This window comes from Leopardus geoffroyi, chromosome D4, assembly GCF_018350155.1.
Source record: "Leopardus geoffroyi isolate Oge1 chromosome D4, O.geoffroyi_Oge1_pat1.0, whole genome shotgun sequence".
Taxonomy (NCBI): Eukaryota; Metazoa; Chordata; class Mammalia; order Carnivora; family Felidae; genus Leopardus; species Leopardus geoffroyi.
The window spans coordinates 80,717,814-80,744,455 of NC_059342.1; the positions used below are offsets into that span (position 1 = coordinate 80,717,814).

The 26,642-nt window shown below is 39.7% G+C and overlaps 1 protein-coding gene and 1 long non-coding RNA gene across 4 annotated transcripts in view; one reads left to right on the forward strand and one right to left on the reverse strand.

The window, feature by feature from the left end:
* The window catches only part of LOC123593678, a 69,123-nt gene that overhangs the window by 5,936 nt on the left and 36,545 nt on the right, over nt 1-26,642 (forward strand). The window contains exon 3 of one of the 2 annotated variants that reach the window (XR_006710439.1): nt 18,564-18,651. The exons of the other annotated variant lie outside the window; for it this stretch is intronic. This is a non-coding gene — a long non-coding RNA (uncharacterized LOC123593678). The remainder of the gene's footprint in view (nt 1-18,563; nt 18,652-26,642) is intronic. 2 annotated transcript variants of the gene reach the window in all.
* LOC123593675 (glycosyltransferase 6 domain-containing protein 1-like) lies at nt 2,244-26,575 on the reverse strand. 2 transcript variants are annotated; one of them, XM_045469954.1, is made up of 6 exons: nt 25,908-26,575; nt 18,847-18,926; nt 17,425-17,460; nt 13,896-13,940; nt 3,543-3,680; nt 2,244-3,110 (listed from the first exon to the last, which is right to left on the reverse strand). In XM_045469954.1, exons 1-6 carry the CDS (start codon nt 25,980-25,982, stop codon nt 2,444-2,446), a joined length of 1,041 nt encoding a protein of 346 aa, XP_045325910.1. In that variant the 5' UTR covers nt 25,983-26,575; the 3' UTR covers nt 2,244-2,443. The 2 variants fall into 2 exon arrangements, with proteins under 2 accessions (XP_045325910.1, XP_045325911.1); XM_045469955.1 differs by lacking the exon at nt 25,908-26,575 and adding an exon at nt 19,717-19,972.

Here is a 26,642-nt window from a genome sequence, read left to right on the forward strand (position 1 = left end):
CTATCAACCATCTGTTCAAAGCAATTCAGGCTTTCTCTATCATGCTCTAAAAAATTCCTTCCGGCTTCCACCCACTGCCCAATTCCAAAACCACGCCAATCGTAGGTATTTTTTATGTCACCACCCCACTTTCAAGTGCAAAATCTGTATGAGTTAGCTATTTATCCACAACAAATTGAAACAACGTAACAAACTTAAAACAGCACATGTTCATTATCTCTCAATGTCTGTGGTCCAGGAATCTGGGCATGACTTAGCTGGATCTTCTACTTGTGGCTCTCTCACAAGGCTGCAACCAAGGTGTCGGCCGGAGATAAGGTCTCATCTGAAGACTCAACTAGGGAAAGATCTTTCAAGCTCATGTACGTGGTTGTTGGCAGCATGTACTTCCTTGAGGGTTGTTGGACTGACTATTCTGGCTATTGCCTCACTTCCTTTCTGGCTATTGTCTGAGGACGGCCCTCAGTTCCTTGTTGTGAGGATTCTCCAACATTTCAACTTGCTTAGTCAAAGGCAGTAATAAATAGAGTCAGCTAGTAAGACGGAGGTGACAATCTTATGTAACCTAATCATGAAAGTGATAGTCCATTACCTTTGTCATATTCTATTGGTTAGAAGCAAGTCACTATATTCAGCTCATACTGAAGGTAAGGGTGGTAGGGGGTGGACAAGAACACCAGGATAGGTGGGTTATTGGGGACCATCGTAAGATCTGCCTGCCATAGTTGTTATCAATATTACTTACAGGGGCACCTGGATGGCTCAGTCGGTTAAGTGTCCAACTGCAGCTCAGGTCACGATCTCATGGTTTGTGAGTTTGGAGCCCCACATCGGCCTCTGTGCTATTAGATCATCTGTCTCTCTCTCTCTCTCTCTGCCCCTCCCTACTCATGCATGTACACTTTCTCACTCTCAAAAATAAACATTTAAAAATTACCTTAAAAATATTCCTTTATAATTTTAGTGTTCTTTAAAATATTTTTTAATGTTTATTTATTTTGAGAGAGAGAAAGACAGCATGAGTGGGGAAGTGACAGAGAGAGAGACACACAGAATCTGAAACAGGCTCCAGGCTCTGAGCTGTCAGCACAGAACCTGATGTGGGGCTCGAACTTAGGAACTGCAAGATCATGACCTGAGTGGAAGTTGGACACTTAACCACTGATCCACCCAGGTGCCCCAATTTTAGTGTTTTAATAGCCAATAATCTTTATCTTTTATAGAACACTTACTAAACCTTAGTTTTTAGCCAACAAAAAAGGATTAAAATAATAACTTATTGTGACTTTAGAACCTCCAGTTATTATAACTATGCTATAATGCTTCATTCATCTGTGGAAACATGTTGATGTGACTACATAGTAAAGGTTCTTCTGAGGTAGTTGCTTCCTTTCTTGAACCACTACGGCAGTTTGGCCATGTCTTCCTTACGTTTTAGCACTTCTAAATTTCCAAAAGAGATATTTACAGTTTTGTCTCCCCTGCTGGACCGTAGGCTGCTTGAGGTAAATTTTATAAAATGTATAGTCTCTCTCTATATATCTTAACATTTTTTCTATCTCTGACTGCACCTAAAAGAATATATTTACCATGGAGTTAAGTTGATAGCTCTTTACAAAAGAGTCCCTGGGGCTCCCGGGTGGCCCAGTTAGTTGAGTGTCTAACTCCTGATTTCGGCTCAGGCCATGATCCCAGGGTCGTGGGATCAAGCACCTCATCAGACTCTGCTGAGCATGGAGCCTGCTTCGGATTCTCTCTCTTTTTCCTTCTGCCCCTCTCCCCCACTTGCGCACGCTCTCTCTCTCAAATATAAATAAATAAATAAATAAATAAATAAATAAATAAATAAATAAATTCCTGTAGCATTAAAAACCATGCACCCAACATCATTGCAACCATAAAAGTAAGATATGTATTTGGTAGAATGTCTCTAGTTCACCTAAGTTCCATCAGATACTAGACAGATTAAATGCTAATTGAGAATACTTACAAGCACTGTATCTCCCAACACTGAAAAACAGACTTTTTAATGAGTGAGTTGATGAATATTGTTTCCCTTTACATATATCCCTTTGACATTGTGTGTGCGTGTGTGTGTGTGTGTGTGTGTGTACACGTGTATCTATCTATCCATCCATCCATCTTTATTTTCGGAACCAGGAGTCTGGTGTGTTTCTTCATTTTGTGCCTCCAAAAGTATTTCCACATTATTTATAATATGTAGCTAATAACACCACTGTGCATTAATATTAAATTAACATCCATTTATTCTTACTCCAATTTAGGTAGATTTAGATGGTTTAAAACTGCAAGGAGAAAAACAATTTATTTTGGAAGATTGCACATTTTTGTAAGTTTCCAAAAACACGGAGATGTTTAATGTTTCATAGTTGAGGAATTATTGTGATTCACTTATTAATCCATAAACCTAATGATACAACCATCAAATGCTCTTTGAATGCCATGCTATCTTCACATGTTTAATTTGTGGGGGAGTTCTAAAATTTGGATCCCAATTGTATTCTGGTGATAACAACTTAGTGGGTTTATTGATAAACAAATATTTGTTTAAATAATGTTCATATATGCTCTTGAGTCCATTTCTGTTGTCACTGGTAACTCCTTTTTGATATTCTTTAATGAAGGCTAAAACCTCACGGGGTGTGCCACCAAAAACTGCACTCTGGTAATAGAAATCTCCCTCTCCAAAAGGGATGAAAGCTGCTGATTTAGGTCTTCTCTCATAGGGGAAATTTTCTGCATGTCTAAAATACCACCATGCATGGAGTTGAGCTACAGACTCGCCCAGGGTTTCCACCCCAAAGTCACTCTTGAAGATCTGGTTTACAGTCATACTGAAGAGAAAGTCGACTTCATGTTGGATATGTTCTATGATGTACATATCCAAGTTTTTCATGTATATGTAATTGAAGTCTTTCCACACATGTTGTTTGAGTACAGTACATAGTTTAAATGTTCGAAGGGGCCCCAACTCTATGGGAGGTAGTTTGGAGAAGTCATCCATCAAGATGTAAAAGATAACATTGTAGCCAATCATGAAGTGCTTATTAGCAGACTGGAGGAACTGTTCCAGGTACTGATCCACAAACCTGTGAAACACGGAAGACCAAACATTCACTTTGCTAAAACTCATCAGGAGAAGACATGTCACTTAAACATGCAGGAGAACATTGTTGCTAAAGAACTACCAGTAGGTAGGTGGGTAGAAATTGCATTTAGAGCTTAACTGTGTTGGTTAGCGAAAGAGGGTATAGTGAGGTTGGGGAGCGGGGGCTGAGAAAAGCCATAAAATTTATTGAGAAGAAAGGAAAAGTGAGCTAAATGGATATTAATAGAAAGATTCCAAGTCGTGTTAAGAAAGCAGCCATGGCTGGAGAAAATAACCACTACAAATAATTATGCAGACCAGCCAGAAATCATGATTAGGGTTAATTATGAGTGGCTGTTTGGATGTAGAGAGTTCACGGGTGCTTATCCATATGTTTCCAAAATAAAAAAGGATGAATGTTAGTAGCACCTACTTTCCAGTAGCAAATACAGCCAAGCCTATGGTAATGTTCAGCCTTTTGTAATACTTTTCCAGGACTTGTCTGTTGTAAGTTCCTTCCCAGATGATCGGCGCAAACCAATCAGTTGTCGTTTTCACATCAGGACGTTTTCTGTTGAACAAACAAGAAAAACGATTAAGAGAGTACCACTTATTAGGACAGCAAATGTTGTTCTCCAAGTGATAGTAGCCAATCATTATAAAGTACTTAACTATGTGCCAGGCATGGTGATTAAGTGCTTTACACTATTTATTTAATCCTTGCAATGTCCTATAATATAAATTCCATCATTATCTCTATTTTTCATTATGAAGAAACTTGGGCGCAGATTGGTTGAGTAAATTACTTAGTGTCACACAGCTAATAAATGGCAGAATCAGGATTCATAATCAGCCAGTCGGCTTTCCGAATCTGTGCTTTGGTCATTATACCAAACTGCCTTTTGAGGGGCGCATGGCCAGCTCAGTCAGTAGAGCATGGAGTTGTAGGTTTGAGCCCCATGTTGGGTGTAGAGATCACAAAAAAACCTTGCCTTTTGAGCCCAGGGATTTTTTTCCTTGAGCTCTGACTATAGCTTAAACCGACAGCTCATTGTCTGAACATTTCTCTGATTATTGCCTAAAACAAAAAGCACTACTGTCTGCTTATGTCTTCCTTTCTTTTTACCCCTTTCTCATCTTTCTCTTCCTTTTTCTTTTCCTAGAGTACCTTCTTTCTACCCTTCCTAATGCGGAAGGCCCATCAGTGCAACCTGGAAGAAAATAAGATTAGTCCAAAAAGGGAGGTGATATTACATTTGCTTCTAATAATAACAAAATAACAGCAGAAGCAGAATTAGGAGTAATAAACAACCCCCCAAAAAACAAAATAAAGAAACAAAAGTAATAATAAACAGTTTGGTTGGAGGGAGGACATTAAACTATTTAAGCAAATTAAGGCCAGGGTGCCTGGGTGGCTCAGTAGGTTAAGCTTTCGACTTCAGCTCAGGTCATGATCTCATGGTTTGTGGGTTCGAGACCCACATCAGGCTCTGTGCTGACAGCTCAGAGCCTGGATCCTGCTTCACATTCTGTATCTCGCTCTCTCTCTGCCCCTCCCCTGCTCATGCTCTCTCTCTCTCTCTCTCAAAAATAAATAAATGTTAAAGTTTTTTTTTTTTAATTTTTAATAAAAATAAAAATCAAGCAACTTAAGGCCTTCATTTTGGAAGGAATTGAACTCAAAGTGTGAAGCCATTTTGCTTTTGGTAATTACAGGTTTTAATTACAAATCTAGACCCGGACAAGGGTAGAATTTGGCAACCCTTAATAGTACATTAATAATAATAACAAAATTCTTGAAAAGTACCCCCTTTTACTATTTTAAGGATTTTTCAAACTTACACATTTATTTGGGTTTTTTTTATACATTTACTTTTAAACCCTTCTTATACTCAGAATTTATGGCCATACACTTGTATTTGACTCAAAAGTCTCAGACTCCACTTTAATATTGGACAGATGTACCCTTATCACAGTGATGATGCTTATAAATTAGGCACATCACAGAGGCTAATCAGTATCTATTTGAGAATGGGAAAGGGTCTGAAGATGAAAGATTTGCTATTAGAACGAAAGGAAAAGTCTCTGAAAGCAGAAGGCAGTTAAAAACTTGTGTTTAGAAATTATTTGATAAAACAGAAGAGGAAGGAGTAGAAGAGCTTTAGAGTCATTAGGTTTCTCTTACAGGTACGAAACTCTTTACCTGGAAGGTAAATGCTGCCCAGGGGGCATTCTCTGCAAAGGACATGCTCAGCAATCAAGGGGATAAGATAATCTGCCCTCTGGGTGTCAGTCAGACACCTTGCCCGGTCTCCCTTGTGACTGACTTAGTGTCTCTGTATAAAGTGGCCCCAGCTACTTGGAGTCCAATGGGGATTATGCACGGCCTCAGTGACATGGACATCCCATTGCTAAGACCAAGCTAGAGCCAGTGCTGAGCACCCAGCTTGCCAACAGCAGGGGCCAATTGGAGCCCACAGGGTGACACCATTTCCCATGGGAACCAGCCAGCCAAATGATGGCTGGTTGATTATATTAGACCCCATAAAGAAAGGGGCAACACTTTTCCCTCAGGGGAACGTTTTATGTTCTGGGTAGGGATTTGCTGTTCATGCCTACAAGTCTGCCAGCTTTGTTGACTTGCAGAATATCTTATTAGTTGCCTTCGTATCACACATAACTTTGCCTCTGTCTAAGCTACCCGTTTCACGGTGAGAGTAGTGTGGCAGTTGGCCACTTCCACAAAGTTCTCTGGTCTGTGTGCCTCCCTGTGTTGAGGCACCTGGCCTGGTAGAAAGTGGACTAGCCAGGGAAATCTCATTTTCAGTGTTAGTTCCGAGATAAGTCCCTGAAAAGGCCGAGGTACTTTTCTGTAGTAGTTCGCCATTCCCGCTTTGACTCAATGAGCAGTGTGAGATACTGTACCTTCCAAAGCTAGAATGCACAGTTCACAAAACAAGGTGGATGTGAGGATGTCCCTGCTCACGATGACATCCAATAATTCACTTATAGAATGTTTGCTTGCTATTGTTGTGACTTTGGGTCCAGTGTGTTTAGAGTTCTCAGTTCCCAAGGGAGGAGTCTTTGCTCTAGGGAGAAGGTCATGGTTCTGTGAAACTGATGGTTCCCCATGCTGCTGAGCCAACAGGCAGAAAATGGCATTACTGTACTGGTTGGCATGACTGATCTTCATCACCGAGAAGATAGGAAGATGCGGTTATACAAGGATGGCAAGCAGGGCTTCATATGGAATGCAAAGGATTCTCTGGGAGTGCCCCCAGCTACCTCATTTCCAGTAATAATGGTCGTGGGAAATTGGGGCAACTCAATAAGGTCAGACCACTGAGGGAACCAGACTCTCCAGGGATGGAGGTTTGAGTAACCCTATCGAATAGAAACTCTGACCATCAAAGGGATTAGTAGAGGATAAAGAAACCATGGAATGGTGATTATTAACTGCCTCCTTTTATTGCCAGCCTCCTGAACAGCTACAGAGGTAGGACTGTAGTCATGATCTGCTATGTTAATTATTTTCTCCCCTTTGCCACCTTACATGAAGAATACTAGAGATGGCAGATGTTACGATCTAGGTTTCAAGTGGGAATATAGCTAGATTTCCATCACCTCGATGATACCCGCTAGCTGATGTGACTTTGTTTCTCGTGTTTGGGGAACATGAGCTTCTCCATCTAAGTCAAAAAGGTGGATTGTGTTAGTTATTCTCCATTTACAATTCCCCTGTCCATCCTTAGCCTTCTCTACCTGGCCTGCCTTGGGAGCAGACTGATCACCCAATGTTCCCTGCCCTGTGGCTTGCAGTGGGTTCTGCTAATGGGAAGTACCCACGTAAGATAAGAGGGCAGGAAAACAAGTTGTCTCTTTTCCTCTTTTGTCTCCCAGCTTTGTTGAGATCTTGCCAGTGGCTGTGTCCATATGCAGCTACAGCTTCTGTTGGGCAGCTCTTTCATGGTTCCAGAAATCTCTGGTCTCCAGGAGCACCATCCCTTCCCTTGTCCCTTTGGGCCAAGGGTGATAAGAGCTTCTTACTGTTGAAGCCTCTGGATGCTTCCATGTCCTTTGTTGGGTCTCTTAACCTTGTTCCAATCTCTGCCAACCATTCCTTCACTAAAGTTACTTCATCTTAGTTGAGTTGTTTCTCTCATACCCTGATAGATTCAGTATCTGAGGAGCTTAGAAAATACCTCACCATGCCCAAGCAGAGGGTGTTCAACAGGATACAAAATGACCTGCTCATAAGTATATTGCTTACAATGAAAATTTGCAGAAGGAAGGTACACAGATAGTATGCACAAGTGTCATAGTACTGTAGACTATCATAGGTGTGACTTACAAAGAAGTATACTAATGAAGGAGGGAAATCATATATATGGGCTAAGATACCCACATTTGTAATAAAAAGAGAGTAGGTGCTACACTGAATTAGAAGTGATTTCAATGCTAGAGGTGTTCCTAAGATTTGCTGAGATGGGATTCATGACAGTAATATGGGAGGTTATAATTTGTTCGAAAAATAGATCTGGAGAGAGAGGGTGGGGACTCTTCCTGTAAATCGAGGCTATATTGACCTATATACAGTTTTAAGGAACTGTGCATGAGTCTAAAAAGTGTAAGAAGCTAAAGTGATATAGCAGAGATAAATATACCATAAGCAGACAGAACCACGAGAGTACTAGAGCATTTCCAGGGTGTATGTTTCCCACATCTACCCCTGCCCACGTCATGTAGCTTTCCACTTTCCTCTTCCTAGCTGCTGGCCTGCCATATTTGCAGCCTCATCCGTGCTCTTTTCTTTTTCCCTCCATATTCACATCCAATTGTATAGATAACATGTGTACAATATGCACACATACATAAGTACACACACATATGCAGGCTTTAAAAATCTTGTTTATTTTGGAGCGCCTGGGTGGCTCAGTAGGTTGAGCGTCCAATTCGTGATTTTGGCTCAGGTCATAATCTCACGGTTGGTGAGATCGAGCCCAGTGTCAGGCTCTGGGCTAACAGCATGGAGCCTGCTTGGGGTTCTCTCTTTCCCCTCTCTCTGCCCCTCCCTCGCTCATGCACGCATTCTCTCTTTCCCTCTTTCAAAAATAAGTAAGTAAATTTTTTTTAAATCTTGTTTATTATGATGAGATAACACATACTTTCCTGCAGCTTGTGTCTCTGCTCATCACAACCTTGTGGAAATCCTTCCAGGTTATCTGGACTAGTTCTTATTCACTCTTTGTAATGGCTGCATAATATTCCAAGGTGTAGACAGTTTGTTTAGCCATTTTCTTATGACTAGGTGTATACATTTTATTCCCGGAATTTCTGTCATTATAAAAACTGATGCAACAAACCTTAATCTTATGTCCTTAGGTATTGTTGCTATTATCTTTTAAAAACATTTTTTTAATGTTTATTTATTCTTGAGAGAGAGAGAGAGAGAGAGAGAGAGAGAGACAGAGCATGGGAAGGGGAGGTGCAGAGAGGGAGACACAGAATCAGAAGCGGGCTGCAGGCTCTGAGCTGTCAGCACAGAGCCCAATGTGGGGCTTGAACCCACGAACCATAGGATCATGACCTGAGCTGAAGTTGGATGCTCAACCGACTGAGCCACCCACGCTCCCCTTGTTGCTGTTATTTTTTTTTTTTTTAATTTTTTTTCAACGTTTATTTATTTTTGGGACAGAGAGAGACAGAGCATGAACGGGGGAGGGGCAGAGAGAGAGGGAGACACAGAATCGGAAACAGGCTCCAGGCTCTGAGCCATCAGCCCAGAGCCTGACGCGGGGCTCGAACTCACGGACCGCGAGATCGTGACCTGGCTGAAGTCGGACGCTTAACCGACTGCGCCACCCAGGCACCCCTGTTGCTGTTATTTTTAATGGCTAGTCCCAGGAATAGGATTGCTGTATATGTATGTTCATTTAAAAAAATTTTTTTTAAAGAGAGAGTGCAAGCACATGCGTGCACACGTGTGAGCAGGGGAGGGGCAGAAAGAAAGGGAGAGAGAGAGAATCCCAAGCAGGCTCCGCAGTGGCAGAGCCTGATGTGGAGCTCTAGCTCACAAAGTGCAAGATCATGACCTGAGCCGAAATCAAGAGTCAGACACTTAACTGACTGAGCCACCCAGAAACCTCATGTGTTCATCTTTCATAGTTTTTACCCAATTATTTTTTTTTTAATTTTTTTTTTCAACGTTTATTTATTTTTGGGACAGAGAGAGACAGAGCATGAACGGGGGAGGGGCAGAGAGAGAGGGAGACACAGAATCGGAAACAGGCTCCAGGCTCTGAGCCATCAGCCCAGAGCCTGACGCGGGGCTCGAACTCACGGACCGCGAGATCGTGACCTGGCTGAAGTCGGACGCTTAACCGACTGCGCCACCCAGGCGCCCCTACCCAATTATTTTTTAAAAGGCTGAAATACTTCACCTTCCCTCCAGCATTTTCCCTATACTATTAGATTATGGCTTTAAAAAGATTCCAGTAGCTCATTACTACATTATTTTACATTTCTCTAATTTCTAGTGAACTTGAGTATCTTTTCTTACACACGTTGGCTACCTCTAATGTGAGTTTCATGTTTTTCTATTGAATTGTTAATTTGTTTTTAAACCAAATAAAAGTTTAAAATTTGTATATAGTGAAATACATCTTTTTAAATAGCTGGTAGGTTTTCAGCATGGATTAAGAGGATTTCCTTCTTACCTAGACTTTACATGTTGTCTTATTGATTTTCTTTTTTTTTTTTAATTTTTTTTAATGTTTATTTATTTTTGAGACAGAGAGAGACAGAGCATGAATGGGGGAGGGTCAGAGAGAGAGGGAGACACAGAATCTGAAACAGGCTCCAGGCTCTGAGCAGTCAGCACAGAGCCCAACGCGGGGCTCGAACTCATGGACCGCGAGATCATGACCTGAGCCGAAGTCGGACGCTTAACCGACTGAGCCACTCAGGCGCCTCTGTCTTATTGATTTTCTAGCAAGATTTTTTTTTATTGCTTTATTTTTTACACTTAAATCTGTACTCTATCAGGAATTTATCTTTATGCCATAGGATTAATGCCCCATTTTGCCCCCACTTAGATCACCAATAGTGTCAGTATAATTTATGAACTAATCTGTCCTTTCCTCACTGATTTTTAAGATGCCATTTTTGTTATATATCAACTTTGATACATACTGTGACCTAATTCTGGATTTACTACTCCTTTGATCTATTCCATGGTGATTTGATCACAATGATGTCAAAATATGTTTGACTATTTAAGGCAAAACCCTCTCTTTTAAAAATTTTATTTTTGAGAGAGAGAGAGAGCATGAGAGACAGAGCATGAGCAGGGTAGGGCAGAGGGGGAAAGAGAATCTTAAGCAGACTCCACCCCCAGTGTGGAGCCCAGTGTGGGGCTCGATCTCATGATCATGAGATCGTGACCTTGGCTGAAATCAAGAGTTGGACATTTAGCCAACTGAGCCACTCAGGTGCCCCTAGGCAAAATCCTTTTAACTTTCTTATTTTTTCACACTTTCTTGGCTATTCTGAGACATTTATTCCCACATATTTACTTTAAGCTTATAGTTTTTTGTACTTAATAAGAACCAAAAATGAGCTTCTTCCCTCATATCTCCATAATGCAGAGGTCATTTCATTTTAAACTAAAAGGCCAATATGATGCTTAATAATAAAGTGCAATGCCTTCTACCACTACTTTTGCATTGTTATGAAGGTGCTATCACTTCAGTTAGACATAAGATCTCATGTATTTATCTATTCTACAAATATCGAACCCCTACTGTATCTAGGCTTTTTTTTTTTTTCTAGGCACACTCTTGTGGGAAAGGCAGATAGTAAATGAATAAGCAAGCAAATATACAGTATGTCAGATGTTGGGGAGAGCAACTGAGAACAATAAATCTAGGTAGGGGAGAAAGGGAGTAGCTAGAGAAGACTTCACTGATAAAACAGCGTTTGAAGGGAGTGGGAGAATGAGCCATTTGGCTGCTTGGAGGGTAAGCAGTCCGTGCAGAGAGCACAGAAGGTGCGAAGTCCCGAGGTGAGAGCTTGCTTGGTGTTTCTGAGGAACAACAAGGAGCCAGTATGATTGGAGGAGTGGGTGAGGGACACAATGGTTGAAGATGAGGTCAGAGATAGAATCGGGCAGCTCTTTTATCTACGTATTTTTTTTTCCTATCGTAAACACATTCTTTGGAAAGGCCTCTTACAAGAGTGTTACCTCTTAAGGCTCAAAATAACAAAAACCTAGACGCAGTCCAAGTGCCCACTGATAAGGCAGGGGATGAGCAAACTGTGGTATATTTCTACAGTTAACTGTAACGCCGCCATCAAAATGAATGACGGTCATATGCAATTTGGATGAATCTTAGCAATCTAATATTAAGGGTCAAAATGAGTCCCTGGAGATTACACGTGGTATTATATCTTCTATAAAAAATTACAAACAGCTATAATTTTAAAATATACTTGTTCCAGAATACAAATGGAAGATATACACTTATATTAAAACAAGAGAAAGCAAGGGGATGATGAAGCAGGATTTGGGATGGAGGTTGTTTCAAGGCTAGAGGGTGAGGAGACAGAATGGGGGTCCTAGGAAAGACAGAGGTGGATAGCTGGATGTTGAAGTTATTGAATGTTGAGGTTTTGTTTCATTAAAAATAAGCAAGAGAGGCCCCTGGGTGGCTCAGTCAGTTAAGCATCTGACTCTTGGTTTCGGCTCAGGGCATGATCTCATGGTTCCTGAGTTTGAGCCCCGAGGCGGGCTCTGTGCTGACAGTGTGGAGCCTGCTTGGTTTTCTCTCTCTCCCTCTCTCTCTCTGCCCCTCCCCTGCTTGCTCTGTTTTTCTCAAAATAAATAAACTTAAAAGAAAACAGAAATAAGTGAGAAAGCACACAAATAAATAACGACTGGGTTTTGAAAAACCTAATGATGAGAGTGAGTCATGTAGCAAAGATTATTATTTAAATTTTTTATTAAAATTAAAAAAAATTATTATTAAAAAAATGTTTATTTTTGAGACAGAAAGAGACAGAGCACAAGCCAGGGAGGGACAGAGAGAGAGGGAGACACAGAATCTGAAACAGACTCCAGGCTCTGAGCTCTCAGCACAGAGTCTCATGCGGGGCTCAAACTCATGAACCTGTGAGATCATGACCTGAGCTGAAGTTGGATGCCCAACCAACTGAGCCACCCAGGCACCCCACAAAGATTGTTATTAATCTAATTGTGTGCACTTAAGGTTATTTAAAAAAATATAAATATGAAAAAGGAATTCACAGAAGATGAAATATAAATAACACATATAAAAGATGATCAAATTGAACAATAATTATGGAAGTGCAAATTGAATTGAGATATTTTAACTAATAGTTTTGCCAATAAAAAAATGATACAACTAAAATAAAATGGAAATTTATAAAACAAATAAAATTAACATTCACCCACTATAGATTAGAAAATAAATGGTATAATTATTAAAAGGCAATTTAGCAACCTGAGTAAAAATTTAAAATGTCTGTATCTCATTTTTAAAAATTTTTAAATCTTTTTTTTAAGCTTATTTATTTATTTTGAGAGATAGAGAGGGGAGGGGAGGTGGGAGAGAGTGAGGCAGAGAAAGAGGGAGAGAGAGAATCCCAAGCAGGTTCCACACTATCCGTGCAGAGCCTACTAGGGGGCTTGAATCACAAACTGTGAAATCACGACCTGAGCAGAAATCAACAGTTGGATGCTTACCCAACTAAGCCACCCAAGTGCTCCTAAAATGTCTATATCTCTTAATCTAATGATGCTACAATAGGAATTTATCGTATGGGTAAGTTCACACAAGAGTGTACAAAAATATATGTACAAAGATATTCATCAAAACATTATTTACAATAGCCTTCAAACTGCAAATGGTTCAAAACCAATAGGGAACTGACTAAATAAATTATGGTATGTAGCCATTAAATAGAATACTAGATAGCCATTATAAGATTCTCTGGGGCACCTGGGTAGCTTAGTTGGTTAGGTTAAGCATTCAATTCCTGATTTTGGCTCAGGTCATGATTCCAGGGTTGTGGGATTGAGCCCTGTGTCACGCTCTGTGTTGGATTCTACACTGGGTGTGGAGCTTGCTTAAGATTCTCTCTTTCCCTGGAGCGCCTGGGTGGCTCAGTCAGCTGAGCGTCTGCTTCGGCTCAGGTCAGGATCTCACGGTTCGTGAGTTTGAGCCACGCGTCGGGCTCTGTGCTGACAGTTCAGAGCCTGGAGCCGGCTTCGGATTCTGTGTCTCCCTCTCTGCCCCTCCCCTGCTCACGCTCTGTCTCTCCCTCTCTCTCAAAAATAAATAAACATAAAAAATTTAAAAAAAAATAAAGATTCTCTCTTTCCCTCTCCCTCTGCCCCTCCCCCACCTCAAAAAAGAAAAAAAAAAAAAAAAAGAATGAGATTTTCCCCCAAGTATTAATGCCAAAATCAAGAGGAGTCATTAATGGCATTTTTGGGCTGTTACTAAAAAGATTTTTTTCTTTCTCCTAATAAAACCAGGAACATTAAACTAGATAACAGTTTTCTCATTATGACCCTCAATTGCCTGATTCTAGATAAATAGACACTAGGTTTATATATAAAAGACTTTAAACTAAAAACTGCCAACGCCTGGAAAGCTCCCAGGATAGGTACAATTTGATGATGGAAAAAAATCCTCCCCCATTGAAATTGAGTTGTTGTTGTTGTTATCATTAGAGTGTGTTTGTGTAGAATATTCTTTCTTACTTGGGATTAAACCAGTCTGAGAGCCGAAGTTCTTTTTCATTTTCCCTGGGTACAAAGAGAAAGTCAAGTTAAGAGTAATCCATTTACTCAGCAAATAATTATTGTGTCCCTGTAACACGGCAGGCACTGTTTGATGCTGGTTGTAGAACTGTGAACATTTAGATCAGTTCCTGCCCTCTAAAAGCCAATAGACTAGCTGAAGAGACAACATTAAATAGATGATTATAGTGCAGAGTGGTAACTACTAATAGGAAAACACAGGTCTCCATGGGAGCATATAGATGGGGCATCCAACCTAAATGTGGGGTTAAGGGAAGCTACTTGGAGATGAAATATGTAAACTGGGTCTGGAAGGATAAGGGTTATTTCAGGAAAGAGATGTGGGGTGAAGAGGTCATAGCCAAAGGTGGGAAGGCAGGGAACAGTATGGTTCTTGAGTGGGGGATATATTTTAAAAATTAACAAAGCAGGAAAAATAATGTGTATTCAGACAAAAATACAGATTTATGTAATTCATTTATCAAGTATTAGTAGCTTACTATGTGATAGACACTTTATTACATGTTAAAATAAAGGGGTTGGAGTAGGGGGTCTAGATGTTTGTCTTTGATTTTCGTTTAAAAATAGGACCCACCTAAGTTTTTGTTGTGCTTTTAAGTTAACTATTTAATTAACAAGGTTATAAGGGGGCTTCTCTTTCATAAGTTGGGGATATTTTGTAAAATAAGAATAACTTTAAGTGATTTGTACTTCCAGAAAGATGGACTAGGTACTCAGTTTCCCTATCCTACCACTAAGTATAGCTAAAAACCCAGGACATTATATGTGAAGTAAACAAAAGAGTGAAAGGCAAAGAGAAGAAAGCAGATCAGGTAGGTGCCCTGGGACTCAAGGATCGACATGGCAGTGGGTTTCCTGGGTTTTCTGCCACATGTATCTCAGATTAGGTGCGACTCAGAAATGCCAATGGGTACAGACAAAAAAAGAGCCCTGAGAAAAAGCTGCTCTTAATAGCCAAAGGGCCAGGAATAGGGCATCCTAGCAAGGCAAAGAATCTGTAGACACTACTCACTGTTCTCCAACCCAATACCACAGGAAAATCCGTGGCTCTATTTCCATCCCTCCAGCAAAGGCCAAGTAGGGAGCCTAGACGTGTACTCTCACCAGGCCATCATGGGGATTCCCTTCCTTCCTCACTGGTGTGGAGTTAGAGGGGATTAGTGGGTATTAAAACAGTCACCACTACTCAATCCCCCTGTGGTTGTATCAGTGGAGAGCACATGGGGATCCCAAACTCCCATCCCTGCTCATTAGTAACAAGGAGTGCCTCCCCACTGGGTTTCAAGGGAGGCAGAGTCAAGAACCTAAAATTTCATCCCTCAACCGACAGTAATGCAGGGGTGCCACCCTATTTCCCAGCTAGCACCGTGTTAGAGGATGCCTATGAAAACACAAGATTTAAATAAGATCCAGTCTCATAATACCCCCAAATTGTCGAAGAAAAGATCTCAACTTGAATGAGAAAGGATAATCTACAGATGCCATGATAACACAGATATTAGAATTGTCTAACAAGGATATCTGACAAAGGCAGTGTTCAATGAGCTATTACAAACACTTGAAATGTATGAAAAAATAGGAAGTCACAGTAAAGAAATAGAAAGTCTTATTAAAGATATGGAAGATATAAAGAAGAACCAAATGGAAATTTTAGAACTTAAAAATATAACACTGAAATAAAAACTCAATAAATAGTCTTCACAGCAGAATGGAGAGGATGGAGAAAGAATCAGTGAACTTGCAGACTGAATAACAGAAATCGCTCAATCTGAATAACAGAAAAAATTGGAAAAAAAAAAAAAAAGAACAAGCCTCGGGGACACATGGAACAAAAACCAAAGATCTAACATTCATGTAATTGGAACCCCAGAAGGAAAGAAAGAGAATGGGGCTGAAAAACAATTAAAAATATGGCTGAACATGCCCCCAAATTTGGCAAAAGACGTAAACATACAGATTCAAGAAGCTGAATGAACCCCAAACAGGATAAACCTAAAATAAAAAAATCCATGCTGGGGTGCCTGAATGGCTCAGTCAGTGAAGTATCTGACTCTTGACCTTAGGTCAGGTCTTGATCTCAGGGTCATGAGTTTAAGCCCCATGTTGCACTCCATGCTGGGTGTGAAGCGTACTTAAAAAAGAATCCATGCTAAGGCACATGATAGCCAATATTCTGAAAGCTAAAGGTGAAAAGAATCTTGAAAACAAGCAGAAAGAAATGATTCACCTAGAGGGGAAAAATAATTTGAATGAAATGGATTTTTTTAATTAGAAACTATGGACCCAAAAGGAAGTGGAAAAATATTTTTCAGGTGCTGGAAGAAAAGAATCGTCACCCAAAATGTCCCCCAGTAGGTGAAGGGTTAAGCAAACTTTGGTACATCCCTTTACAGAATACTACACAGCAATAAAAAAGGAGTGATTTATTGAAATACACTACAAGGTGGTTGGATCTCAAGAGCATTATCCTGAGTGAAAAAAGCTCATCTCAATAGATCATACACTGTATGATTCCATTTACAAAACATTCTCAAAATGACAAAATTGTAAAGATAAAAATAGATTAACGGTACTAGTGATTAGAAGGGTTGAGGAGAGGAGGTTGAGGTGCGTATAAATGGTAGCTCAGAGGAGATCTTTGTGGTGATGGAATCATTTTGTATCTCGATTACCTTGGTGATCTACAAATCTACACATGTGATAAAATGTTATACAATTATATCCATACATTGTCCCAGCATCAATTTCCTATTTTGATATTGCATGACAGTTACGTAAGATGTAACTCTGGGGGAAATTGAGTGAAAGGTACATGTGACCTCTTTGTACTATCTTTGCAACTTCCTATGAATCTGTAATTATTTCAAAATCAAATATTAAAAAATGACCTTGAAAGTGCATCCCATCTTGACATTTCGGAGGTGTTTTTAACCAAAGATATTTTAATATAGGATTGCTCAAGACTCATACTCTTTCAAAATCCAAATTTTCCATGCCTAACTGCACTAAACATGTATAGTGACAAAAGGAGACCTTTTAAGAACAGGTTTTTTTTTTTTTTTTTTTTTTTTGAGGTTTGGTTTTAATAATTTTTTGGGTCCTATACAATGGTCAATGGTAGAAAATGTGGTGGACCACAGATGGCTGTCAATCTAAAGAAAAATACCCTGGACAGAGGTACTTCAAATATAGCAAATGTCTAAAATTTATCTGGTATAAGCAGGTAAATGTGTTGAAGGAGCAAAATTTGGAGATGTGCACATATGCATGTCCATACAAACTCACATACATGTATATATGCACATGCACCGATTATTTCTGATCTGATACCCAAGAAATTTGTCAGTGGTTGTCTCCGGAGAATTCAGTTTTATGTGCCTTCCGATTGCCATTACCATTAGAACTCACTCGACTCCAGCCAGTTTGCCCTCAATATAGTTTGTAGAATATTTATAGAACAGATTCTTACCAGCAGAGATCTATCTTCTCTAGGTGGTTCTTTATTCTTCACATAAATAAAAAGAGACATTTTAGTGTTAAACTTGAACAAACGCCTATTGCAATTGGAATAACAAAAAATCTAGAATTCAGTTCCATTCATTTACTCATTTGTTAGCCAAGTGATTACTAAACACCTACTACATGCCAGGCATAATGCTACAGTTCTGGAATGCATAGCATCTGGTTCTGATGGGACATTCCAGTTCTGGAATCCGGGCCTGCAATGAGCTTCTGGTCTATTATCTCCTTTTTGACTAAGACAGACCTTTCTATTAAGGCATAACACCCTAGGAGGACAAATAACATGTAGAACATGATACCAAAACAATACGGTTAATTTTTAAAGACATTAGCTCCCACAATATAGCTGATTTTCAAATAGCATTCGGTAACATTGCATTGCTTATTTAAAAAGACCATAAAGGGGCGCCTGGGTGGCGCAGTCGGTTAAGTGTCCGACTTCAGCCAGGTCACGATCTCGCGGTCCGTGAGTTCGAGCCCCGCGTCGGGCTCTGGGCTGATGGCTCAGAGCCTGGAGCCTGTTTCCGATTCTGTGTCTCCCTCTCTCTCTGCCCCTCCCCCGTTCATGCTCTGTCTCTCTCTGTCCCCAAAATAAATAAACGTTGAAAAAAAAAAGACCATAAAGATGAGGAAGGCATAGAGGAGGTCAGAATTTGAATTTTTCTATAAGAGAACTTTAGCAGGTTAACAGATTTGTTCTCCAGTACAGTTATATTTCGATAGCAGTTTTCTTTGAGTCATGTTCCTATTGTCATAGCTTAAGATGTATCTAAAATAGTCCCCCAACACTCTCTGTTCTCTTATCTTGCTTTATTTCTTTCTTCGTAGCCTTATTATATAAAATACAAAGCTCCTGGGGTGCGTCGGTGGCTCAGTCAGTTGAGAGTCTGACTTCGGTTCAGGTCATGATCTCGTGGTTCATGGGTTCCGCCCCACGTTGGGCTCTGGGCTGACAGCTCAGAGCCTGGAGCCTGCTTCAGATTCTGTCTCCCTCTCTCTCTCTGTCTCTCCCCCACTCATGCTCTGTCTCTCTATCTCAAAAATAAACATTAAAACCAATACAAAGTTCCTAACATTGTATTATAGATTTCTTTGCTTATCGTCCATCTTCTCGACCTGGAATGTGAAACTGCATAAGTTCCCAGCACCTAGGACGGGACCTGGCACCAAAAAGGTACTCAATAAATATTTGTTGAATGTTGAAAAATGAAAGAATTAATATATTTATAATTTAATCAGTTCCTCAAAGAGGAGATACTCTCTGATTAATTTAGGGAGTGTTTATTAACCTTTTTTGGACAAAACTCAGCATTTTAGGTCAACTCTGCCAATCATGAAAGATGATGACTCATCAATCTTGTATATTTACCGGGAGCAATGCTTAATCAACATCAGCAATAAAGCAAATGAAGTTAATAACAGCATTTTCCACTTAGAATTCATTCTCTCCTAGAAAAAAAAAAAAAGAGAAGAAAAGGAGTTTTTTGGAAAGTAAGAAACAACTTCCTTGCCATCTTCTAATAACTAATTAATTATAAAATTAATTTATGGAAATTTGGCTGAGTCTAGAATGCTTGGCCTAAGGAAGAAGGCAGATTTAGGGAACCTAAGTTTTGTGTGAAGTGCTTGCAAAGATCTCTTTTAGTATGCCAACTGATACTTTTTAGATTAGGTACAGTGTGATGTTCCTTTTGTATTTCTTTATCACCCTGAATAAGGAAATTCAAGAAAACTCTCATTCTATTTCATTTGTGCTTCTGTGACAGGAAAATGAGGTCCTTATGAAGATGTTTTTATGTATTGGAATACATTCTACCTCCAAAGTTGATTTTTATATAGTTTTTCCTCACAAAGGTATTGAGACTAATAATTTACTCAAAGACTATAGGTCAAGTAAACTAAAAATATATACGAGCTCTCTGAAAGGTATATTCTTGTAAACAGTGATTAAAAATCTAAATTAAAGGCATTAAGCACTAACATGGAATATTTGGCTCTAGCCAATGCACTGAGCTTCTGTTAAGGTGTTAAATAGGATTTTTGTTTACCCATGGGGCACCTGGCTGGTTCAGTTGGTGGAGCATGTGACTCTTGACCTTGGGGTCGGGACTTTGAGCCCCATATTGAAGTGTCATCTATTTTGCACAATATACTTTCAAGGCCAAGGTTTGGGGATGACCCCTACGTATGATTTTACCAGATCACCCAACCTTTCATAGTTTCTTCCTAAGAGCCTTACCATTAGTTTTCGTGATGTTAGAAGTCCTAGGATGTTTCCCAATCGTCATATTTTTGGGTCTTCATAAAAAAAATCAGATATTGTAAAATACTCTCCTGGTGTTTGAATCTTTTGCTAATGGTGATGTCACCAGACTCTTTTGATGATGAAAGCGTTCAAAAGTCACAATGATACTGTCATAATGATACATGTGGTTGCAAGTTCGCATTGCTACCAGATGGTAGAACTTTGTCCCATTTGAAAAAGGATTTTAAAAGATGGTTTGCTTTTAGTTTCTTTTGTTGTACTTCCTTACCTACCTTTTTTCCTTTCTTTCTTTCTTTCTTTCTTTCTTTCTTTCTTTCTTTCTTTCTTTCTTAAATTTAGTTTCTTTATTTTGGGAGAGAGAGGGAGAGGCAGAGAGAAGGGGGAGAGAGAGAGAATCCCAAGCAGCTCCGTACTAACATGGAGCCCAATGTGGGACTCAGTCTCACCAACTGTGAGATCAAAACCTGAGCCAAAATCAAGAGTCAGGCATTTAACCAACTGAGCCACCTAGACACACCTTAAAGATTTTATTTTTAAATAATCTCTACACCCAGTGTGGGGCTCCAACTTACAACCCTGAGATCAAGAGTTGCATGCTTGGGGTGCCTGGGTGGCTCAGTTGGTTAAGCGTCCAACTTTGGGTCAGGTCATGATCTTGCAGCTGTCAGGCTCTGTGCTGACAACTTGGAGCCTGGAGCCTGCTTCGGATTCTGTGTCTCCCTCTCTTTCTTCCCCTCCCCCACTTGCACATGTGCTCTCTTTCTCTCTCAAAAACTAAATAAACATTTTTAAAAAATTATTAAAAAAAAAAAGTTGCATGCTCTACCGACTGAAGCAGCCAGGCACCCTTTCCTTACCTTTCTTGATGTCTGATTTTTACTTGCAGAAATATATTTTGAATTGTGTGCTGTGTGTATATATGTGTAAATGAATGACCAAAAAAAAAGTACACCATCTTTTTCTTCATCCTCTTTTAGCCATTGTCCAATTAGGTAAAGTTAATCCCTTCTTACCCTTTTCTAGAATGTTTTAAGAGTACTTAGTTTTCTGATTATAGAAATAGCACATTTTCATGTTATAAAATTGGTTAAGTGCTTAAAAGCATAAAGAAGAAAATGATAATCAAATATAATCACCCTCTCCTGAGATAATCACTCTTGTTTTAAGATGGCATACCTTTAGAATATACTTCTTTTTTTTTTTTTAACTTTAGCGTCTATTTTTGAGAGAGACAGAGCATGAGTGGGAGAGGCACAGAGAGAGAGGGAGACACAGAATTGGAAGCAGGCTCCAGGCTCTGAGCTGTCAGCACAGAGCCCGATGCGGAGCTCGAACTCACGAACCGTGAGATCAGACCTGAACCAAAGTCAGATGCTTAACCGACTGAGCCACCCAGGCACCCCTAGTATACACTTCTTTTAAAATAGATTTTCTAATTGAAAAAGACACACACACACACACACACACAGCAAAAAAATTCAAACAGAGGACAAGTTATATAATGCTTATCTTCTCCCTCAGCACTGACTCCATTATCTCATCCCCAAGGACAGCCACTGTTCAGTTTTATATTCCATAACTATTCTGCACCTATAAGGGCATATATATTTTTTAATGTGTATAGGTTTCCTTTTCACACAAATGGCAGCATCCTAAAATAATTCTTCAGCACTTTGAATATCTCACTTATCAGTATATTTTGAAGGTCATTCCATTACATTTCATACATCTTATTCTTTTGCTAGTGAAATGTGGTTTATTATAGGACTTTATCATTTATGTAACCAGTTCTCTATTGCTGGACATTTTGATTGTTTATTATCTTTGCCATTATAAGAAATGCCACAGTGGAAATAGTTGAACATGATCTGTGAACACTTATTGAACTCTATTGCAGGATAAATTTCTAGAAACAGACTTGCTGGGTCAAAGGCTATACCCATTTAGCAAATGAGTAAATGTTGCCAAATTGTTTTCCACAGGGGTCGTTCCAATTTAACTCATGCCACCAGTGGGTAAAAGTACCCATTTTCGTACATCCTTATCAATATAAAGTGTGTTGTTAAAGTTTTTGGTATTTGAAAATTTGAGGGTGTGAATTGTATCTTAGTGCAGCCTTAATTTGTGTTTGTTTTATTATGGCTGATGTTGAGAATCTTCTTGCACGTTTAAGAGCCATTGTAATTCCTTCTCTGTAAACTGACCGTAGCTTTTGTTCATTTTCTGTTAGGTCTCTATCGTTTTGCATTTTTTAATAAGCTTTCTATTTTGGCATAATTTTAGATCTAAAGATACAGTAATTAATACCATATGGTTTAAGATAGACATACAGATCATTGGGACAAACTCAGGAGTCTAGAAATAGATCTACACATATATGGATGATTGATTTTTGACAAATAAGAAAAGATAATTCAGTAGTGAATGGATAGTCTTTAAAAAAATGGGTCTAGGACAATTGGATATCCATATGCAGAAAAAAAAAAACCAAAACAAACAAAAGAAAAAACAAAACAAAACAAACTTTGATCAGTACTTTGCACCAGGTATAAAAATTAACCCCAAATGGATGACTGACCTAAATGTAAAATCTAAAACAATAAAATGTATAGTAGAAAACAGGAGCAGAAACAGTTACGACAATGAAGAGGAAACTTCAGATTGCAAGAAATACATTAAAAAATGGCAAAGTATTTGAGCAGACATTTTGCAAAACAAAACGCATTCGGAAGGCAAATAAGTATATGAAAAAATCATATTAGTCTTCAGGCAAATGGAAATTAAAACCACAATAATATACCACCACATACCTATTAGAATGGCTAAAATTAAGAAAACTGGTCATACCAAGCATTATGACAATTGGAAAATTGGAGCTCTCATCCATGGTTGGTGGGAATGTAAAATGGCACAACCATCTTGGAAAAGAGTTTGGCAGTTTCTTAACAGTTCAAGCACACACTTAGCAGACAATCCAGCAATTCCACTCCTAGACATTTACCCAAGAGAAATAGAAGCACATGTCCAGAAAAAGCTGTTCATGACTGCTCTTGGTAGCTTTCTTGGCAGTAGCCAAAAGGTAGAGACTACAAATGTTCATCAACAGGTGAATGGATAAGCAAATGTGGCATGTCCTTACAATGGAATAGTACTCAGCACTGATATGTGCAACAACTTAAATGGACCTTTGCATAATGATACTGTGAAAGAAGCCAGGCCAAAAAGGGGCACATACTGTATAAATCTGTTTATATAAAATTTGTAAATATGCAAATCATTGAAACGATACAGGGCACATTTTTGTTTGGGCTGCCCAGAAACCTGAACACCCCTTATTTACAGGGAATCTTAAATTCAAGAAGCAACAGCATCCTTCTGCCAAGTGTGAAAGCTGAAAGAGGCAGAAATTTCCTCTTCCTGCCCTTTGCAACTAAACCATGGGCACATGACCTAAACTACCTGGCATGCTAATCAGATTCTCTTACCTGGGATTTTGAACCTTAGGGGGGTACAATTTGAAATTATTTGTAATAGAATCAAGGACTAATGTTCTGGAAGATGTTTTCAAGGGTATGGAGATCAGCAGGGAGATAATGAGTGATGGGATCAGGATTGGTATTCAAACAGACTACCCCTGTGGCAGGATCTTGTTTGTGTATTCCCTCCCTTTGCCCCTTTATATTAGCAGCTATTGGCTAAGGACTGGGCACTGTTTCTGTGGTAAACGTTGTTGCTGGTCAACACTATCTGGTTCTCCCTTCTTTTGCAGAGAAGACTCTATCTTCTAGCCCAGGGCATGGTTTAAGTCCAGGCTGAGGCACTGAAAAGCCCCTGCATGATTCTCTAGTGTCTTCCCCTGACATTGTGACTAGGAATGTCATAGATAATGGACCCTCCATCGTTCTGGGTCCCCAAGTGACAATATGGAGGAGACTTCCTGGTTCCCACCCTCACTGGAAATGTAGGGTGAGTGAGAAACTTGTTTTTGTGTTAAGACTACTAAGATTTGAGGGTTCAATTTTCTTACCCAACATGCCATTTCATAAATTCTTTCTCTGTTTAGATGAATTAGAATCAGGTTTTAGTACCAAAGAGAGGGTTGGTTTGTAGGCAACTACACTCAGGGAAATAGGGGGAATCTAGAATTTGTTTTCAGGCCTTGTTTGGGTCTAAAGTCAATTAAAAAAATAAAAACACCACGTTAGTATTCAGAGATAGGTTTCTGGCAGTCTGTGTAATATAGCAGTAAACAGTTACATTGTCCCTGGGCTCTCATTGAATGAGGTGCTCATCAAAGGCAAAGGCTTGGGGGCAATGATAGTTTTTGCCATAAAAATATATGATAATGATGCCTTATAACACTTATGCACCAGACACTGAACTATGCACATACATTAACTTATTTAATGAAATAAGTTAAATGTTAACTTGCTCAACAAGCAGGTGAAATGGCTGTATTTAATGGCACTAGTGAGCTTAAAGAAAAAGTGTAAAGCCAAAGTTAAAGTCTACTTTGTGACTGCACCTCCCACCAGATAGCTGTGCCCTTCGTGGTTGCAGTGGGTTCCAGCCCCCACTGATGACCCTGGCTTCTGGCCTTTGGTACCACCACCTTCCTGTGCCCTTCTGGCTCTTGGGATGGCCGCAGCTTCTCAGTTTCCTCACTATCCCATCTAGCTCCTTAGCAATTCTATCACCTGTGTAACCAGTTCTCAAAATCCCCCATTTGAAATACCCAGATTTTCCTGATTGTACCCTGACTGATAATAATAGTTCCCAAGACTAGAAGTGCTCTGATATCAATTAATTTTTGCTGTATAACAACCCACCCAAACCTTAATAGCTTAAAGCAATGATGCTTTATTTTTGCTCATGAGTCTAGGGTCCTTTGCTGCTGTTCTGGGCCAGGCTTAGCTGATCTCGTCTCAGAGTACTCATGTAGCTACAGTACTCTGGTCAGTTGGTTGAGAGCTTGCTGTTCTATATTCACATGTCTGGCTGTTGGAGAACATCTACTGGGGCTATATAAAATGGGCATGGATACAGAGAGAGGATAATAATATTCACTTTTGCTTTAAGCTATATTACAAAGCTGTAGTCATGAAGACAGTATGGTTTTGACACAAAAAACAGACACACAGATCAATGGAACAGAATAGAAAGCCCAGAAATGGACCCACAACTATATATACGGTCAATTAATCTTTGACAAAGGAGGAATGAATATACAATGGGAAAAAGACAGTCTCTTCAACAAATGGTGCTAGGAAAATTGGACAGCAACATGCAAAAGAATGAAACTGGACCACTTCCTTACACCATACACAAAAATAAATTCAAAATGGATGAAAAACCTAAATGTGAGATAGGAAACCATCAAATACTGACACTGAAATGGACTCTCAGATTTCAATGAGAATTGTGGGGTTTACATTACTGGGGAACCTCTAGACCTGGTGAGCAGAAACTTGACTTCAGTTGCCATGGTAACAGGTTATGGTGTCTCATGTTCCCACACTTAAGCCAGTTTACAGACCTGGAGTCCCTCGACTGAAGAGGAGTCTATGTCACCCCAAGGGAGGACCTGTGGTCGTATAGTAGGATGACTGTGTCCTTGGAGGAAAATGCAGAATGGACATTAGGTCTGAGTTCACAATAATTTCTAGAGGCTAGAAGTAGCATGGTGATCTACTTAACAGAGTGAGTAGAAATCCATTTCCACTCACCTTAGTGGTAAATCCACTAAAATGGTAAATCAAAAGTTACATAACCCCGGGGCATCTGGGTGGCTGAGTTGGTTAAGCGTCCGACTCCGGTTCAGGTCATGATCTCACAGTGTGTGTTTGAGCCCCACGTCTGGCTCTGCGCTGACAGCTCAGAGCCTGGGGCCTGCTTCAGATTCTGTGTCTCCCTTTCTCAAAAATAAATGCCCCTGCTCACGCTCTGACTCTCTCTCTCTCTCAAAAATAAACAAACATTTAAGAAGGAAGTTATATAACACCTCCCTGTGGAGATTGTAAAGATTAGTGTTATCATTAAAAACTGAAACACTGCAGGCTGTTGATTCCTATCACATCCTTGTTTAATATCTAATAATATTAGATTAAGACGAATGGAATTGGATCGAGCTGAAGTTCTGAAGCTATTGAAACAGGTACACTTACCTGAGATTGTTTGATACCTTTGCTTGTTTGGCCGGTATAAGAGACAGATTCATTGGTTGAATGCCTGGGAATCATTGTAAAGTTACTCAAGTGGTGACTTCAATCACAGTAACTTCTCCTGGTGTCGTATGTTTGCTAGAGCAAATGAACACAGTCCCTGTTGTGTGGTCTACAGGTGACAGATGCTTTTCCTTATATCAGTTAGTGTGGATTACCAAAAGCAGTTTGCGTTTACCTGGCAGAGACATCAGTAAACCTCCGAGTTATGTGAACTCTCCTGTGTTGTCATAATATTATCCACAGCATCCTCGACCATGTGGATATCTCACAGGATACCATTATTAACATCATGCTGAGCATTTTGAGCAGAAAGAAGCAAGAATCTCAGATGTCATGCTAATACAAATGTGTGCCAGGAGGTGGAAGAGAAACCCCATAAAAATTCAGGGGCCTGACACACATCAGTGACGTTTCTGAGGAACATGTAGGATTGTTGGTTCTAGGCAAATTACTGCACCTTGAACTACATATCACCAAATCAGAGGCCTAAATATGTTCAGTGGGACTTTTTGGATATTAAAAGCAAGGTGTATTGTACTTGAGTGCCACTCAGACCTGTGTGTTGAGAAACCAATACCCTGCCAATTTTGAGTGAGACCCAGGGTGAGAGAAGGCCCTATGTCAGGCATTGTCTGCCAAGAAAGGTTCTGTGACCCTGAACAGGTTCATGTGGCA

Excerpts from the sequence above, each read along its gene's own strand:
- LOC123593675 (XM_045469954.1), bottom strand. The coding sequence starts at position 25,982 with ATGATTCCCAGGCATTCAACCAATGAATCTGTCTCTTATACCGGCCAA. Across the intron at positions 18,927-25,907 it reads AAGGTATCAAACAATCTCAG|GAGAGAATGAATTCTAAGTG; the intron begins GTAAGTGTACCT and ends TTTTTTTTCTAG. Across the intron at positions 17,461-18,846 it reads TTGATTAAGCATTGCTCCCG|AATAAAGAACCACCTAGAGA; the intron begins GTAAATATACAA and ends ATTTATGTGAAG.